Source organism: Camelus dromedarius, chromosome 11 (assembly GCF_036321535.1).
Source record: "Camelus dromedarius isolate mCamDro1 chromosome 11, mCamDro1.pat, whole genome shotgun sequence".
In the NCBI taxonomy this organism is placed as follows: Eukaryota; Metazoa; Chordata; class Mammalia; order Artiodactyla; family Camelidae; genus Camelus; species Camelus dromedarius.
This window is the reverse complement of record NC_087446.1, coordinates 49,147,266-49,167,586: the sequence shown is the minus strand read 5'-3', so window position 1 is coordinate 49,167,586 and position 20,321 is coordinate 49,147,266. Positions and strand designations below refer to the sequence as shown.

The window sequence follows — 20,321 nt, the reverse complement described above, 5'->3', positions numbered from 1 at the left end:
CTTAATGTTTTATCACAGTCTTGCTCGAGATTCCTGAGGCTTAGGCCATGGGATAACTTTGTGATGTAAGAATGTGTTAATATCCCTCTAGATCTGAATGTAAATTAAGCATTGGCAGGAGGCTTAATTAGCATTGATTAAGTACTTCAACTTTCCAGTGTATACGTCTATACTACAAGATTATATGAATGTGCCACAAATTTTACTCATTTCAGTCCCACACTTTCTGATTTAACAGATACTTAAAGTTTAATTTTTAGCAGAGGTCATCCGAAATATCCTGATATGAAACTTGTTCTCGTGTCTTGAAAATGATTAGATCATGAAGCCACTAGGGGGCTCACACACCACGTGTGTAGATCATGTGGCATCACACGTCCACAAAGCACTTCTGGGTGCTTAAAAAGGGTGTGATAGCTGGGGCAGTAACACCAAGTTCCATAGTTTTGTGTGGTAAGTTAAAAAAGTACAGTTCTTACCATAAAAAGTAAGGGCACAGTGACAGAAGATTCTAGAAAATACACTGAATGGATACAACTTATCAGGGAAGTTAGCAACGAGGGGTCAAGAACTGAAGCTGGAGAGATGCTGAAGTCTGGGATGAGTCCCTGTGAACACCTTATCTGTCCGGACTTGCCTATTTGCTACAGAAACAAGCTCTAGCTCTCAAGCCTTCGAGTCCCAGGGTTGGACAGAGCTGCTTTTGCACAAGTGACATTACCTGGTGTTATTTCATTTGTCTCTTGTAATTGAGAAGACTTGTTTGTAATCAATTTTAAAAAGCATGAGCTAGTTCGTCTTCTTTAGTGAAAGGTTGTATCGATATTCCGTCATTTTCTAAGGAAAGCAACTGGAAAACCAACTTGAGCCCTTTCTTATAGAATTTTAATTCAAGTGTTTCCAGCCAACTGCATTCTTAAAATATTTTATGAATTCCACTTCTTTTTATTTTGTTTTGTTTCTAATCCAGGGACAATTCAGCATTAATTTGGCAGGGACTGGGATGAAGATATCCAGCACAGCGAAGTGGCTTGCTCAGGGCAGCTATGCCTCGGCCATCATACACAGATCACAGGTAGGTGCTGCTGGACCAAAGGGCCTGCTGGAACTCCTTCTTTGCTGTAAACTGGCATTAAAGGTCCTCAACCTTAAATTTCGAGTTATATGAAGTTAATGACTAATGGGTTATTGCATATAAGAGATGGATTCCATATAATGAGATATAACATTAATTTATGAAATTATGGAATTGGGTTCATTTTTATTCATGTGTACATGTAGGTTTTATACACATATAAATTCACGTACAGGCTGTAGACATCTGAACACGAAATCAAATGCCAGAGCACAGATTTGACTAGCTCGAGTTCGAGGCTAACGGCTTGAAACACAGGTACTTCAGAAAGGAGTAGTGCTTTTAGCTATACTTCGATTATGAAAAGTTTGGAGGTTTTACTATTTCAAAGTGAGGGGTAAGTTTTTGGTTTATCTACTCACTGCTTTGATTTGCTGATGGGGATGACGTTAGAGCCATTTGTCACTTAACAGATATCCTTTATCATTTCTGTACGAATTAGGAATATATTTTATGGTTGTACACATATTTTTCTCTCTTTTAACTAGATGACATTGTTCTCTGGGGTTCACCTACAGCAGGTGTATCATCCAGAACGCATTTAAGCCTCCTGCTGCGCTGGTGCACTGGCACCTGCGCTCTGTGCGATGGCTCCCGGTCACCGTGCCTTAGACGGCATGACTCTTACCTAGAGTAAGTCCGGATCTACAGTCTAAGTGTGCTCACCTGCATAGCACATAAATCCCCACCATCAACAGCTCCTGCCCACTCTAATGTTTTATGCTTTTTGGTTCTCTCAATAAAAGTGATTTCTGTTACTCTCCCATTTATAGGAATATTATTTCTGAATGGAATTCAATTTTCTGATATTCACAGACTTTAAAACCATCTCTTTATGAAGATGATGAAATTGGTTTTGATTAATAATTAAAGAATTAAAATTTTAATGATTTCTGTCTTATGGGTAAGCAGGAGGCTTTAAAAACAAATGGGTATTTATTTTCATTTAATTTTATTTTCTTCGGGGGGGGAGTTAATTAGTCTATTAATTTATTTATTTATTAATGACGGTACTGATGATTGAACCCAGGACCTTGTGCATGCTAAGCGTGCGCTCTACCACTGAGCTATATACCCTTCCCCACCCCCCTTCCTATTTATTTTTAAGTATTTATTTAGCATATTTAGGTTTAATCCTTTTTGGTGGAAGAATGGAAATAAATTAATTACTTAGGTAAAGTATACGCTGAGCAATGTAGACAGTGCACTGAGATATTCTGACCTTGCTGATCCAACTTTTAGATATCTGTAGCCTAAATGATATCTTGCTCAGTTCAGCAGTAAATAGAACTATTTAGTATAGTCATTTCTTTTGCTTCTATTTTATTTTAAGTTCTGTTCTAAAGATTACTTATTTATTTATCTGAGAATTTCTATCTCAATCAAAAATGCTGCACATGAAAATATTTCCTGTGATCTGATGCCCGATGTGAAACTGAGACTCGTGGAACCCAAATATACTTAAGGAAATGCAGGCATATTTTCATTTGCCAGTAAATTTAATCAAGATTAGGAGTTTACTTAAATGATCCGTTGGCAAACATGTATATACATATAAATTGGAATTTTTTCCTGCCATTCCCTTCTCTGTTTTACTTAGATTCTCTAGAGTTCAGAAAGCTTCTGAAAGAAAGGCAAGCTCAAAAAACCCTAATTTCAAGCTATTCTTCATCTCCCAAAGTTCCAGGCACCCAAACTTTCCTTCTCTACCCTCCCTCCTTCGATTAAAAAAACAAAAACAAACACAGAATAGAACAAAACTTACCCTTCTCCAGAAAGGACAGGAGTTCAAGCTATTTTTGCTTTATCCTATCAGATGACTTTTGGACCTAAAAATGGGAAGTGGTCTGGAAAGAAAATCGAGCATGTCCTGACCACCTCCTATCTGGTAGTCGGGGGAGGTCATTAGGTGTCTCTATTTCATTTTTTTGTAATGGAGGTCCTGGGGATTGAACCAGGACCTGGTGCATTCTGAGCAGGCACTCTATCACTTGAGCTGCACCCACCCCTCAACCTCTTCCTTCACCAGCCTTTGCCCACCCATTCCTCAGTGAACAGCTCTGCTTTCCTAAAACAAAGAAGACTCTCCTTTTTCAGTCCTTTTCTAACTATAATTACTGCTTTCAGTCCAGTTTTTTCCCTCCATTTTATCACCTTCTTTATTTTCTTCATGCTGTGTTTCTAATGCTTCTATGAGATGTTTGAAGTTAATATGACTTGCCTACAGTTAAGGTCAAGTTTGCATAATATCTTCCTTTTATTTAGTCTGTGAGAATCTTATATAAAATCATGTAGTTGTGGACAATATATTGGGAGAAGTTTTAATAAACTCACTGAAGCAAACAGACACTTTGATGAAAAATACGTGGATTGAGATGAATTGCTTACGTTACAGTGTGGCTTATAATCATCAAGAAGCTAATATGAATCTCAGGTTACCTAATTCCCGTGACCACCAATTGCAGCTAATCCTGAAATGGCGTGGTCTCTGACCTCAAGAGTAATTGTTACAAGAAACCTCGGCTAATCAATTCAACCGCACGATTCCACGCACTTGCTTTTTCTGCCTTGTGCATGGAGATACCGGCTTGTAACAGACTCTCCTATGTCTCTGTCTCTTCCTACTTTCAGGATGGAACCAAAGTCTACGGCAGATGCGGAGGGTTCTGCGGCAAGTGTGTTCCTCACGCGACTACTGGTCTCCCAATTCAAGTCATATGAATCGTTCGAAAGTGGGACCCGTGTGTCCGTCCAGAGAGGAGACATTCTCTGGAACGTGCAGATAGCTGGTGCCCATTTCTTCAGTCTTCCCTTCCTGAGACTTCCATGTCTAAAAGAACTGCGCCTTTGCTTCAAGGTGCTCATCAGGGAGTCAAATCACTGCTTAATTTTTCAAGGCCTTCAAAATAATCTGAATGATGTGCGACTCTAATTGGGACCCTTTAAAGGACTTAATAACTTCTGGTAGGATCTACAGGGATGTTGGAGTGAATTAGACCGAGATAACTTTGCTGTTACCAGCTTGGACTGGACCACAGATATGTTTTACCCATAAATACACATGTACATCTCGGCTCAGTATCCTGTTGTACAATGAAATGTTTATTTCTACTTGTTAAAATGGAGCAAGGAAAAATTAGGTAAATGAACTTACTTAAAACTACTATAAACATTGTTGAACCTGTCAGGTAAATAGTAAATGAATAGTCACATCAAAAAAATACATAGACATTATACTTTCTACTGATACAGCTTAGATACCTAGTTTTATATTTTTTTTTCATTTTTCATTGTGTATGATGGTGCTTCAAAAAAAAAATCACCCTAAAAATGTGGTATAATTTTGTATTTAAAACATATACTTGGGTTGAATACTGAATATGAAATTTTGTGGGTATAATACAGAAGAAGATATGATGGAGTACATTTTGACTTAAAACATCTACCTCCAATTTGATTGTACTTCTAAGAGCAATACATTGTTTTTTTAATGTTTATATTCTGTCCTTTTTAACTCTTATAAATGTATATGTCTACTCTTAAAAAATCTATTTTCTCAAAGTTATGTACTGTATTTTATTAGTCAAGTAGAGAAGCCAGAATTATTGAAATTTTGAAGGTCCTGTTTTGGTAAACATAAAATTTTGTTTACGTATGCAAAATTTTTATTAGAAATGTTCAAGTTATTTTATATCTAAGGTTTCTCAAAGCCAGAACATAAAAGATAGCATAAAAAAATAACTATTCATGGGGAAATTCTCAGGTATTAAGAGATATTTTTCAGGTGAATAATTTAATTGTGTATCATATAATAATGTGATTTTTAAAGAATCATAGGCAAACAGTATTTTTCTATGGCAGTCTACTCTATAAACTAAGAAAACTGAATCTACCAGTAGATTTTTACCAGTAAATAGTAGTTTATTTGTTTTACCCACAAAGTTTTTCTTTTCCAAACAGTTACTAGGGGTCTATTGTACCATATAAGGTACTAAAGCAATTTTGTGCCAATGTGGTTAGACATGCATATAGGGATCTCTGTATCAGAACCGAAGTATTTTGCACTATGTGCCCGAAAGCAGTGACAAACATTAATACAAAATGTGTACCATTGTCTAGAAATGTTTTCATTCATAAGTAAAATCTTATAATTTATAAACTTTTAAATAATAAACATATATGTGTGATACATTAGGACTTTGTTTTCATTTTCCTTCCATGTAAAAAAAAAAATCCTTCACCAAAAAAAAACTCTATAATTCTAAAATCATTTCAGAAATTCTAAAAAATTTTAATCAAATTGTTGCAGTTGGGATGAAAACTTCTCAAGGAAATATGAGTAGGAGGCTGGCAAAAATGTGCAATGCCTTTAAAAGCTTCTGTTCATAGAAGGGGTACCCATGTCTACTCATATTCAATTGGTCAAATTAAATCACACGACCAAATCCTAGTCAATGGGGAGGGAAATATACTCCCTATCTGTGGGGTAGGATGGGAGACAGATGGAAATGAGTGAGGACTCACAGTCCTCTCCTAAGGGAGGGAGCAGATCCTTGTGAATAAGATGCTGTATCTGTCCATCTTCAACTTTCCTAGATGTTGCCAAAATACTACTTCCCAAAGTGGTTAAATCAATTTAAATTACCACTGGCAGGGTGTAAATATTTTACAGTATCCGCATCCTGAGTGACACGTGAAATTTTTTTTCTGCTCTGATGGGGTGTAGCACAGTATTTCATTGTTCGAATTATATTTTCTAATTACTGGATTGGGTGAAGATCCTCTCATTTTTATTTGCTATTAGGTTTCTTTTTCTGAGAATTGCTTGTTCATTTTTTTGGTTCACTTTACCTCATCTCTCCTCTCCTCCACCTTTCCTGCCTTTCCCCACCCTCTAAACCACCCACCCTTGCCAATAAAAAAGAAAGAAGAAAGGAAAGAAACAAACATAAGGGAGTAAAGCAGTTTTATGTGAATGTGATTTAAACATTTGAGAATGTCTTATCAAAAAGCATGCTGGGACATTATGATGCACACCAGAAATTGGCACATTGTAACTTCAATTAAAAAATAATAAATGAGAGACTATATACGAAACACTCTTTTTTTCTACCCTGAAAAAAAAGCATGCTTTTGCATTGTACCTTAAATTAATTACAAATATTTTCTATACTTGTTTTTAACTTAAGATGATGCATTCTCTACACCTGTTTTATCTATTTTTCCTCCTTCTTAAGGGGAAAAGCTTTCCCTGCTCACGTCAAAGGCCAACCCCCCAGTCTCTGCTCTTGATTCCCTCCCACTCTGAATTCTCCGAGAAACAGCTACCCTCACGGTCTCTTCTCTACACCTTTCATTCAAGCTTTGGTCCATTGTAACATGATTTCTAACCCTCAATACTTCTTCGATACTTCTTCCACTAAAATCACAAATGAACTCCTAGTTGCCAAGCACAGTTATTTATTTTGAGTTCTCTTCTTTTTGCTGTCTGCAAAGCATTTGGCAAGGGAGAGGGAACGTTCCATTAAACGCTGTGGCTTTTTTAATGGTCTAGCATATGGTCTATCTTGGATCATATTCATGTGCACTTGATTTGTTTTATTTATTTATTTTTTGCACTTGAAAATGAACTATGTTCTGCAATAATTTTGTTCAGTTTTATGTAAGTAAATTAGGTCAAGTTAGTTTTTCATATTCAAATATTTTCTATATCCTTTTTTTATCTAACTGCAGAATCAATTACTGAGAGAGAGTTACAATTTTTCTAATTTTGGTGTCAATTGTAGTGTTGATTGAGATATTTTTCTAATTGTAAAATCAACTGGTTTTCAAATTATACTCCTGAAAATTATTAACTATTGATTAAGTCATTCTATTCTATAATAGATTGTTAATATTAATTTTCTATTAATCCTACAAATGTTAAATTCTTCCACTGTAATTGTAGATTTTTGTATTTCTCCTTTTAGTTCTGCTAGATTTTTCACAAATTTAGAAGCACGTTATTAGGTACATCCATGTTTATGGGTGTATGTCTTTTTGATGAACTGACCTTCTTTATGAAATGTTCTGGTATATTTCTAGTGATACTTCTTGCGTTAAAGTTTACATTAGTATTGAAATAACTACTTCAACTTTTTTTTAATTAGTGTTTGCATAATACGTCTTTTGCCATCCTTAATTTTTAGCCAATATATACTTCTATATTTAAATTTGCTTTTTAAATAGCATATAGTTGTTCTGTTTTTTTTTTTAAATTTTCCCATCTAGTTCAACAATTTTTTTTTCTTACTGAATTTAAGACCATTTACAATGAATGCGATTACTGATACAGTTGGGTTAAGTCTACTTTCTTGTTATTTGCATTCTATTTCATACATTCTTTGTTCCATTGTCCCTCCTTTTCTGCCTTCTTTTGAATTAATTGTTTATTTTTGCGTTCAATTTTTTATTCACATTTTATACATGCTTCTTTGCTTTATTTTTTTAGTGTTTGCTCCAGGAATTAACCTATCACAATCTATCTCCAATGTCCAAATACATTTTTAAAAGAATTTTAAGTGAAATATAGTCAGTTAAAATGTGCCAATTTCTGGTATACAGCATGATGTCCCAGTCATGCATATATACACACATATTCATTTTTATATATTTTTATTTTAGTCAATTGCCTTTTAAAATAAATAAGATAATATGAAAGTATCCTTTACATATATCCACATATTTGTTATTTCCAACTCTCTTTATTCTTTCCTATAGATAATCGTTTCCCTCCGGCTTGAAGAACTTTCTCCCTAATTTCTGACAGCATGCACCTGCTGGCACAAATTTAGCTTGCATTTGTCTGACTATAGCTTCATATTTTTAAACTTCATCTATAAATGTTTACATAATTAAAACTTACAAAACCCTGCAAGAATAGTACAAATAGTTATCAAATACACTTCAGCTGGTTTCACTTTTTGTTTTTTAACATTTTACCGTATTTGCTACATCATTCTCCCTTTCTCTTTCTTTTTACGTTACATAGAGATATTCACACAGTCATACATGCACACATTTTATTAATTCTTAATAATTTGAGAGTGGATTGATTACCTCATGACCTTTTACTCCATAATACATTAATATGTATTTCTTTAAAAAAAAGATATTCTCTTACGTAACCATGATACTCTTATAAAGTCCACCAATTTCACCACAATTTCTAAGCAGACTTTGAAACGTAATTTATTTTGGATTCATTGGTGATTGGAATGACATGATAGGAGTGCCACACTTAACTGATTCTTCTCTTGTTTCCCACTCTTTCTCTATCTTAAATAAGGTCATTTCACATTGTTCTACACTTTAAATGTTTACATTTATCCCAAGTATTAGCTCAGTATGACCTCCTATATAAATATTTTCTGGACTATTCTGCCTGGAAGATTTTATTTTTAATTTTTCATGTATCCTTTTCCTTTTTGACTCACTTTTTATTTTCTGCTTTGTATTTGATTGGGGTTTTGACCACTTATTTTACCTGCTCTCCAAGACTGTTGTTTGAGTGAAAATTTGCATTTAACTTAGCTCTTACTTTGTGCCAGATATTGAGAGACACTCTCATCCTTATCTAATTTAATCTTTACAACAATCTTATGAAACATCACCTTTTTATAGATCGTTTTATGTAATGATGGAAACATTTTAGCATAGTACATAGTTATCCAGACACAAAAGCTTTCTTTTTATTCTACTGTATTCTTTGCTTAAGAACAAAAACTATGTTATTCTATTCTGAATTCCTCACAGCAACTACCAGAGTGTTGACTACCCAGTGTAGATTTAATATTTTCTTGTGAGGAAACTAAAATACTCAGGAAGTTAATTCCACATAAAAATATGTGAAAAATCTATATGAACTATAATTCATAGATATTCAAAAGGATTGACATTTTTTAAAACATGAAGAGGCATCCCAGGAATATGTCTAGGAAGATACAGTTGTTCCAGGAGAGGTCAGTCATGCCCACTGTGGATTTTGGGAGGCTCGCCTAGAAGTAAACAATAGTTACCATGCACATTCTTTCTCAAGGAGTAGGTAATGTAGATCTGCTTTAATTTATGGTTCAAATTATTTTTAAAATACTTAACACTTACAAATATTGATGGGAATATAAAATAATAGCATGACTAATAGTAAATTTTGTAGTAACAACTCGTTCATCATTGAGTGTAGGTTTGACGAATACAAAACTGTTTTATGATGCCTCAATAGTAACCAAAAAAGAACAGAATTGATTTTTTATTTTACTCTTCCTTGATCAGGATAAGGTGTATCTTTGCTATTAAACACAGCTATCAGTCAACATGGGTGAATATATCAACTTCTAGTTTTTAAATGTGATTATTTTCAAACGTAGAAGACTTACTATTTTCCTTGTTAATTTTTTCCTAACAATTTAGCTCATTTCTTTCAGCTACCAAACGTCTAATTAAATGTTTTGTTTAAAGGTCAAAAAATAAGATCCAATTAACATGACTTTCGTCACTCAGTTTTTTAAAGATAACACAATGGTTTTTATGACACTTCCCTTACCCCATTTTTTTTTTTTTCCTGAAATGACTCATCTCCTTTATTTGAAACGTGAAGAATTATTTACAACTGACAACAGTGGCATCTGCTGGCCACTCTTAACTATTTCACAGTGTGATAAAGAAAAAATGTCACACGAATTTTCCTCTGCAACTGTCTGAAGAGTCTGAGGAGAAACTGCGCGCAATGCTGCAGGTGAACTGTCTTTGAATTCCCTTTAGCTCAACTGAATATCGGTACTTATATCCAGATCAGATCAATATCCGTATCTCTGTCACACAAACATACATGTGTTCTTCTCACTAGTTTCATCTGAGAGCATTCTTAACACTATAGAATCTTCCTTGGCCTCCAAGAACACATAAAGAAATTGCTTTTAAAGTGATGATTTTTGGGGGGAGACTCTATGCTATAAAAAAAGGAAATTTAGAATGGGAGCTAGGCCTTGGGGACACCCCAGATTTCTACATCAGGCTCTAATATTACCAAATAGTTTAGCAGTAAACTTTCGGCTTGTTTCCTCAGCTATAGAATTAAGGATTTGAAATAAAGAACTTCTAAGGTACTTTTCAGCTCTGAAAGTTTATATGGATAAATTGTGTCTGGTGTGTTGGTTGGCGGTTACTACCGGTTACATAAGTAAAACTATTTGGTATTTAATGTGAGGGAAAAAGCCACAGTTCTGGGAGGAGGCGGAGCACCACTTCTACTTTTTCACTTGTACTACACAGGAACTGTTCCACTGACCAAACAGCTAAGGTAGGTTCTGCTCACAGTGTTTCGCAGTTAAGAAGACCTGAGTTTTGGATGCATTCTGCTGCTTTCTTCCTGGGGGGGAGGGGTCTCATAACAGAACACAGAATCTCAACCTCACTATTGTAAATTGTAAAATGGATAGAAGAAAAATTGCCCTGCTTCCCCTCTTAACATAAAAACTATGAAAGTGAATGAGCTATTCTTCATGAATATGTTTTGAATGGTAGAAAGTGCCAACTTAGCTACATTCCCTCATTTTAAAGCCAGAAAGTAGCCTGGAAAGCACTACAGTAAATAAGAGGGCAGGGTCCGGGAGTCTACCCTCCAGTCCTACTGCTTATGTAAGCTCCACGACCTTGGGAAAATCACTGGATCTTTCCAAACATCATGGTTGCAACTATAAATTTGAGATATTAATAGTAACCTTCTCACTTTGTTGCTGAAAATATTCATCTATAAAATGTTGGCACTAGGTCAGGCACATAAATTGGGTTTAAAAATTTGTTCTTGCTTAACATTTTTTTTTATTGTGGTAAAATACATGAATAGACATCTGGATTACTTCCACGTTTTAGCTATTGTGAATAAGGCTGCTATCCACATGGGTGTACAAGCATTTCTTTGAGATCTTGCTTTCAATTCTTTTTGAGTGTGTACCCAGAAGTGAAATCACTGATAATATGGTATTTCTGTGTTTATTTTTTATTTCTTCGCAGAACCATCATACTGTTTCATACTCTTTTCCACAGTAGTAGCACCATTTTACAATCCCACAAACAGTGCAAAAGGGATCCAATTTCTCCACGTCTTTGTCAACAGTTGATTTTAGCTTTTTTGATAGTAGCCATACTAAAGGGTGTGACGTGCTCATTGTGGTTTTGATTTGCATTTTTCTAGGGATTAGTAATTTTGAGCATTTTTTTCCTATGCTTATTGTCTATTCATATATCTTCTTTGGAGAAATGTCTATTCAAGTCCCTTGTCCATTTTTCAATTAGATTTTTGCTGTTGCTGTTGAGCTTTATTATGGATATAATGCCCTCCAACTCCAAATGGCAAATGGCAAAATTTTGGCCTTTTTTTATGGCTGAGGAGTATTCCACTGTCTACATATATATGCCACCTCTTCTTTATCCGTTCATCTGTTGTTGGACACTTAGGTTACTTCCATATCTTGGCAATTACAAATAATGCTACTATGAACATTGGGGTGCATATATTTTTCTGAATTAGTGTTTTCATTTTCTTCAGATATATACCCAGGACTGGAATTGTTGGGTCATATGGTAGTTCTATTTTTAGCTTTTTGAGAAACTTTCGTACTGTTTTCTACAGTGGCTGCACCAATTTATATTCCCACCAACAGTGTATGAGGGTTCAAGAAGACAGATCCTGTGGTAACATTCTTATCAAAAAACAAGAATAAGTGAAGAGAACAGAAGGAAACTTTAGGATTTGATAGGAGTGCTTATGGCGTAGATGGCGGCGGTGGTTTTATGGATGTGTACTGACCTCCAAAGTCGTCAAGTTGTATACATTAAATATGTACAGCTTTTTGTATGTTAGTCTTATACCTCAATAAAGTGGTTTAAAAATTAGTTTAAACACCAACATTTCACTTTCATTCCCAAACAGCCTTAAAATAAGGAAATAAAAAGCACTAAGTGCACTGAAGAAGGAATGATCCAAACCACCCTCAAACACTAAAGCGAGTCGCTGCCCCTCTGACATTGTGAGCCACGGTCAGTAGAGGATGCTGTTGCATCTTTTATAAAGTGCTCTCTCAAAGACGGCTCTCCGGGGTTGTGACCCTCTGCTAAGGGCAGGGAGGGAAAATGAAAGCGTTACAGAGACAGGGACTGCCTGGTGAAAATGATTCACCCAATTCGACTTCCTGCTGGGCAAAACAGCAAGGACCGAAAAAGCCATGAAAATGCAAGGGAAATTATAAGCAGATGGGGGCTTTGCTGCCAAAACTATCCTGAAAGGAGTACTCCAAGGTGATTTCAAAGACCAGGAAGCTATATAATTGAGGTACTCGTGCACCGCTCTGTCCTTCAATACACGATGTGGTCATTGTAAGACCTGATCGTTCCTGAATTTCTGGAAGCTTGATCTTAATTAAACAAAGTTGCTCTAACATAGGATATGGGTTAGGGCAATTTTGATTTACTTCATTGCTTTTTGACTTTTTGGCAGGGTCAAGTGTGTGCAACACTGCTTGAAGCATTTTCCCTATTGATTGGCTCAGACTGTAGATTCTTTCATGTACGCATGAAGATGTATTTTGGAATACGTTTGCCAAAAATAATAGACGTCACCAATACAGACGTTCAAACAGGGCTGAAAGACCCTCAGGGTGGCACAACTGTATGGTCATAAAAAGTGTGGGAGCAGATAACTACTGGCCAGGACTGAGTACCAGTCAGTGCCAGACTCACTGTTTGCAATGTGAATTCCAGCAAGTTGTTGTGCGTGTCTGGACCTCAATCTCTTTGTTTGTAAATATTCACCATAATGGCTTGCATATGGCAAATGTGCGTTAGCATTCAATATGTGTCAGTGTTATTTATAAATTGTGTCCATTGTCTCATTTGATTTTCACAACAGTGATGAGGTGGGTGAACAAAGTGTTTTTATCCTCACTTTAGAGACGACAAAAACGAGGTTCGGAGAGCTTGAGTTGCGTGCAGACGCCCCCATGCCTCATAAGAGAGAGGGACTCCCATTCAGGTTTGTCTGAAGTCGAAGGCCACACTCTTTTCTGTAACCTATGTCAGTGCTTCAGGCGTAACCACTCATGGGCATGAGGCTTCTCTGTGGATCCTCGTGAAGTGCAGCTTCCAGTGCAGTGGGACTGCGGTGGGACCTGGGCTTCTGCATTCTGCATTTCAAACCTGCTCTGGGCTTCTGCATTCTGCATTTCAAACCTGCTCTGAGGTGGCCAGTGGGCCAGCCGCATCTCCTGGGAACTAATTCGAAATAAGAATCTTGACTCCAGATCCACTGAATCTAACTCTGCATTTTAACAAGATTCCCTAGAAGATGACTTTGTTGAAGTTTAAAAAGCACTGATCTGGGTCATGAGACAGATCAAATAAATGACAAAATAGTAAATAGCTTAGATTTTGCGATCTCTGGTGATTCTCTTACACCTTCAAGTCTCAGAAGCTCAGGTTTCATCCACACTTTCCTCCTCCTGGAGGGCAGACTGGTGTCTGATGAATTAAGGTCTCACTAGGGACCCATGGTTAATTCTTTTTCTCTGGACAAGTTCTGTAAACTTGAAGATTCTCAGTTTTTGCCTGAGAAGAGACCTTCTAGCTGAAAAACACTTATGTCTGTGGCAACTGAAATCCCAAGCGAGTGGAAATGTCTGACTCCATGTGAGTTTTAACTACCATTTTATGACACCTTTTTATAAACTCTTAAGTGCACCACACATATCCTAAAACAAGAATTTTAAACAACAGCATTCATAAGAACAATGTGAGACTGTAGAACAGATGGGATCTACCACGAGAGATGGGTGGAAGTGAGACAGGAAGGGGGCAGGGTGCAGCCATTCAAGGACTGCTACAGCAGTTAGCATCAAAATGGTGAAAGATTCAACCCCCAGTAGGTCTTGAGGCTCAAGACGTGGGAGATTTGACTTCTAGCAGATCTTGAGCTTCATTGTATGCCCATTGTAATAGATTAACACGGTGAATAACATGCCCACAGGCGCCAAGACAGCCCCAAGGCTAGCCACAAAAGGTCAAAGAGTGGGAAATGGCCAACTTCCTGGGAATCCCAGCCCCTTCCCCAAGCTAGTTAGACTGGTCCTTCCACTTATTTGCATATGAAGCTACCAAAGCACGTAAAAACGGGCAACACTGCTCCTCACGGCCTCTCCCTCTCTCTGGAGATGGCCCATACTCTGTGGAGTGTGTACCTACTTTTACTCTAACCTGAGCACCCAACCCCCACACCTCGTGGCCTTTCTCTTGCCTTTCAAAGTATCCCTCTGAATAAATCTACCTTTACTCAACTGTGGCTCGCTCTTGAATTCTTTCCTGAGTGAAGCCAAGGACCCACACTTGGCGGGGCGCGTCCCAGGGGCTCAGGAGAAGCCTGGGACACGGCCCTCCTCACGCCCCACACCCGTTTTTCCTGCATCAGAAGTTCTGGGTGAGACCCGAGGCTCTTCCTTTGAGATCTGTCCAGGAGATCTGAAGCAAGGAGACCTTGGCAGACCCCGGCCTGAGCCAACCAAGCAGAAATTGGATTTGGCACCTCTGGTAAAAGCACTTGAAAGACGTCTCAAGAAGAATTGATGGTGGAATTTCAAATGATGTCCTTTAAAACTGGTTAAATCTCAATCTAAGTTTTACATTGATTACATGTTGAAATGATATTTTTGGATATATTGGGTTATTACTACATTTAAAAAAAATGATGTCATTTTATTTTGGTGACTGAAGCAGATTTGCCCGTGTTTACAAAATGACTGGACTTACTCCTCAAGAGTTCACGACTGAGTCCATATCATGGCCAAGTTACTGTTAGAGCAATGGTTCTCAAACCTTTTTGTTTCAGGATCTCTTTAAACTCTTAGAAGTTGGTGAAGACCCCAAAAAGCTCTTTATCAGGTGGGTTATATCTAGTGAGACTGATGTGTATGTGTGTGTGTGTGTGTGTGTGTGTATACTTACTTGGAATCAAAGTTGATGGTTTATTGTAAAATGCTACTTAATTCTCAGGATCACATTCATCATATGGCAAAAGGTGATGAACTGAAAAGTAGAGCTAACTTTATCTGTGATTTAGCAGAAATTGGAAACACTTTTTACAGAAATATTTTATATAAGAATGATAAATAATTTTAGATGGATATTCCATAACCTACAAAGTGTCATTTGGAAATACATTCACGCAAACCATATATGGTGGTTCATGGTGGTTTTCTTTTTATTCAAACCATATAACCAACATGTTTGTGGACAATTTCATACATTTATGTATATTTCTCCACATGCATGAGGAAGACATATGCAAAGTCTCTTTATCTGTTTTGTAGTATCATCCAGTAAGTTGTCAGTCTGAAAAGCACAAGTTCTAAACATACTTGAAATAACAAAATATTCCCTTAGCAGGTAGCAGAAAGCAAGAATGAAGTTCCCATTTCCCATAATGTTACCAACCTTCCCTATTGTATCCCATTGTAAGATTTTCCATCGTAAACTTTCAAACTAAAGTTTTCTTTGAACAGAATGTTTTTCACCAAAACATCTGAATTCTTGAGCTCTTTTCCCACGGTTAAACTACAAGAAAAAACCAGAATCTACACTTAACTGTTCATTCAGTCAAGCTACACTTCCTTTAAAATGTCCACACTGTAATTTTCTCTAAGAGTGGAGAAAACTCTGACATTCAACAGACCAAGATTTAATGCTCTGCTTCAAATCTTTGGCAAGTTAGTACACATTCTGAGACTGTTTCCTCATTAGTTTAAAGTAAAAAAAAAAAAAGGCAATAATATTTACCTTGCAAAATTTTGATCACTTATTCAAATGACAATAGTTAGGACTTGTGGGGCATTTTATATGCATTATCTTATTTAATCCATATAACAAACATATGTCATGACAACTGTGATTTTTTTCCCCTTTCTTAAGGACTGCTAATTTTAAAATATTTGTTTCTTTTTTATCAAGATATAATTTATGTAAAATAAAATCCACAGATTTTAAATGATCAGTTAAATGGAGTTTGACAAATACATACACCCAATCACCAACGCTCCATTTAAGGCAAGCAATATCTAGGAACCTTGATCTTAATTAACTTGCTCAAGGCTACCTAGTTAGTTGTTGAGCTGGGCTTTGAATCTAGGCAGTCTGGTTTCAGAGTCCACACTCTTGACCTTGCCGTTCATCCTCAGCTGCTTTTTCAATTTAATCTTGGAGTTTAGAGAGAGATTTAAAATTATGCATATCACAACATATATATTGTTTTATTTCCATGATTTACATTTATTAAATACAGGCTGCACAGCTTCAATGAGCTATTAATTTGCCCATTTTAGAAACCAGATTTACTGAATTAAGTGGTTTTATTTTTTCTTATGCATATACACCCAAACTAGCTTATATCAGATTATCCCATGATAGGAGAGAGACATTCTGCTATAATCTCTTTCAACTATGTTACCAATCGTTTCAAGCTTGAGACCTTTATGCTTGCTTTCCCCAGCTCCAAGTCCACATGAGTCGATGACGGGTAATGATAAGTGCTTGTTGGAAACTTATGACTCACACAGTTTTATCGAACATGACAGCTGATACTTTGCAGGCGATAAAAGGGTTTAGCTGATACATAAATGTTTCTCTGCATCATTTATAAAGTTTCTCATTGATACTCTTTTGTTCCAAGTGGGGTTTAACAGATCATTTTACCAAGTTTCATCATTTATTTATTTATACTTTAAAACTAAGAGTCTTTACTTTGAATGGTTTTATTTAGGGTGGGACTGTTTCTGGGAAGGATTTGTAGAAGTGTAGAGATCCAACTACATGAGTAATAAGCATGAACTCGTAACCTGAGAAACTGAAGATAACAACATAATGGTACTTTGTATTTGGATTCTGTTATTCTTCTGAGGTGCTGAAAGCACTTTGTGGACAAATACTGAAATTTTAAACTTTAAGACCGACTGTAAATTAAGACAAACATTATGCTGCTTAGAGAAATATTTTGTACTTGCTCCAAGTCATCTCTCTATACAATGGCTTTGAAGATGATCAGGCTAAAACAAAAAAGACAAGGAGGAGGTTGATTTTGGTCCAAGTATTCATTACAGGTAATCTGAATACCTCCCACCCCCAATATTGCCGAAATACAGTGAAAAACAAAGTGGAAAAGGGAGAGGTTCCCACATTAGAAAATCTTTTTACAGTTCACCACCAGCTTGTTTTTGATCACTTATGGGACTCACTCTTTTGTTTATTTATAAATGTTTGTTATTCTCTGTGCTTAATAAATGTCTATTTTACCAGATAGAACAAATAGGTCCCCAACGTTGAAATTTTACATTTTAGTACTGGAGATACACAAATCAATATAATCTCAGACAGAATTTAGTAAACACCAAAAGACAAATTAAAACTACATAACAGGAAGATTTAGAGGCAGGCAAACTCATGAGATCTTGTTGGAGCATAAATGAAGTTTTTACAGAAGAGGCAGCATATAAATGGTGACTTGAATCATGGCTAGGATTTCTAAAAGCAGATGTTTAGAGGGAAAATAATTAAATGTAACGGTTACCAGGAGAAAGGGAGTGGGAAGGGATAAATTTGGGAGTTTGAGATTTGCAAATGTTAGCCACTATATATAAAAATAGATTAAAAAGTAAATTTCTTCTGTATAGCACAGGGAACTATATTCAATATCTTATAATAACCTTTAATGGAAAAGAATATGAAAATAAGTATATGTATACATATGCATGACTGGGACATTGTGCTGTACACCAGAAACGGACACATTGTAACTGGCTGTACTTCAATAAAAAAATTAAATTTTAAAAATATATCTTGTCAAGTAGAGGGAGCAGCATAGACAAAGGTCAATAGGGGCGATCTGTGCAGTACGTTCATGGAACACTAAATAATTTGGTTTGGGTGAAGCGTTAGCAATAGGAATCATAAAACAAGAGATATCTCGGGACAAGAATTTGACATTAATTTGTGGCAAAAAGCCATGGGAAGATTCTAGCTGGAAAGTAGTATCATTACAGCTGTGCTTTACAACGGTCAGTCTCCAGAGGAGTCTCCTGGGGTGTGGAGGAGAGAGACTGATGCTGTTGGAAACATCCTGGAATAACCAAACTAAAGTGGTGGCCATGGAAGGAAAAAGACAGAAGATCCAAGCAACCCGGTAGGAATGGAAGCAGTGGGACGTGGCAGCTGAGTGCACGAAGAAGGAGAAGAACAAAGGAAGGGTCACCGGATACCTGAGACCTCCACTTTGAGTAGGATGCTACAGTGAACGAATGCCCCTACTCTAACAACTAAAAACATGGGATACTTTTTTTAAACCTATTTTTTATTGAAGCAGAGTTGATTTACCATGTTGTGTCAGTTTCAGGTGTACAGCAAAGTGATTCTGTTATACACACACACATATGTGTGTATATATATATCTGTATATATTCCTTTTCAGGTTCCTCTCCATAATGGGTTATTACAAGATATATTCAATATCTCTGTAGGTCCTTGTTGCTTATCTATTTTATATATGGTCGTGTGTATATGTTGATCCCAAACTCCTAATTTAAAACCCTATTTTTAAAGGCCTGAGAACAGCTATGTAAGTAAGGATCATTAGAACAACTGAAATCTCAAAGAGGAGGAAGTTTCCTGAGGTGAGCTGATGATCTCCAGCTGTTTTCTCTATTTCTGTTTGGAGATTTTGCTGATTCTGAGCATGGCCACAGGCAAACTGGGTTTCTCCAAGCAGAGCGAGGTTCTGCTGGGGGAAACAGAGATGGGCAAAGCTGTTGGCTCAGGGTCCTGGGGTGATACATTAGAAAACTGAGGGAACGCCCAGTCACTGGTTTTTCCCTACAGCGCATTTGCTAAGGTCTGCTCTGTTTAGGAGGCCAGGAGGCAGAATGAATGTATTGCAGTGTCATAGGGCTGAGGAAACGGAGAACAGCCTCCCCACGTTCCACAGGCCTCCCCTCAAAACCTTAGACTTTGAAGGGAGGCTGGAATCTCTGAAGAGCAGAGCTAGACCTCAGTCAGTGTTGAGGTGACGGAGGTTGGTCAGGCTTCTGTCCTCGGCTGTGCCTTAGGAACAGGGAAGACCGGGAGGTCGGCGAACTGGGCAGAGGGACAGGGTAAAATGAAATTCAGGCCAGATAAATTCTCTCTTAACCCGGCAGGGAGCTGTGGAGTGGGGATTGCCATCAGAGATGTCTTATGCTGTGTGGACATGGCCAGGCCTTTAGAACTTTCTCCATCTCCAGATGAATGCAGCACTAGTCAGAGCAGGGAGACGCGGGGTGCAGCGCCCCCCTGCCACTGAGGCGGACCCCGAGGGAGGCTGTCTGCTGGTCACGCTCCCTGCAGCTGGGCGACAGGCAGCTTATTTGTGGACCTGCTTGTATAAGATCTTCCGCCAGAGTTCCGTGGGTGTTCTGTGAGAACTGTTCCGCATGTAGGTGTACGTTTGATGGATGTGTGGGAGAGGGGGAGCTCTGCATTCTTCTACTCTGCCATCTTGAAGCCCCTCTGGCAGCCTGCAGGAGACCTCTTAAATGCAAGCACACAGCAGGTTCAAAGAGAAAATGATGGGGAAAAAACTGTACCATACAAACACTAACCAAAAGGAAGCAGATGTGACTATTCTTGTAAGAGAATATGTAGAATTTAAGGCACAAAGCATTATTGAAGACTAAGAATAACATTTCATAGTAATATCTCCCAGCAGAAACATATCTCAATCATAAATCATGCATCCAATACAGGTTTAAAGTAAATGAACACACAGATTTGCAGTCTTGGTGGGAGACTCTGACACACCTTTCTCAGTTGGATGTGGAAGGCACAGAAGATGTAACTAGCACACACAGAACACAACATCATCTCATTTTTTTTCAACTACACATGCTACATTTAGCAAAATGAAATCCAATGGAAATGCTAGAAATAAAAAGCATGATAACAGAAAACAAGAAGCCTTTGATGGGCCCACTGGTGGACGCAACAAGCTGAGGAAAGCATTAGAGAACATGATGACAGGTGGAAAGCTATCACCCAGACCGAAATGCAAAGACAAAGAGGAGTGGAAAATATAGGACAGAGC

General features: G+C 37.2%; 1 protein-coding gene across 2 annotated transcripts in view; it reads left to right on the top strand.

Moving 5' to 3' along the window:
* The window catches only part of ADAMTS20 (ADAM metallopeptidase with thrombospondin type 1 motif 20), a 134,158-nt gene extending 129,874 nt beyond the window's left edge, over nt 1–4,284 (top strand). For both annotated transcript variants that reach the window (XM_031462728.2, XM_031462727.2), the window contains exons 38-39: nt 971–1,075; nt 3,767–4,284. In XM_031462728.2, coding sequence (XP_031318588.2) covers nt 971–1,075; nt 3,767–3,856 — 195 coding nt within the window. In that variant the 3' untranslated portion in view covers nt 3,857–4,284. The remainder of the gene's footprint in view (nt 1–970; nt 1,076–3,766) is intronic.
* Nucleotides 4,285–20,321: the final 16,037 nt, after the last annotated feature.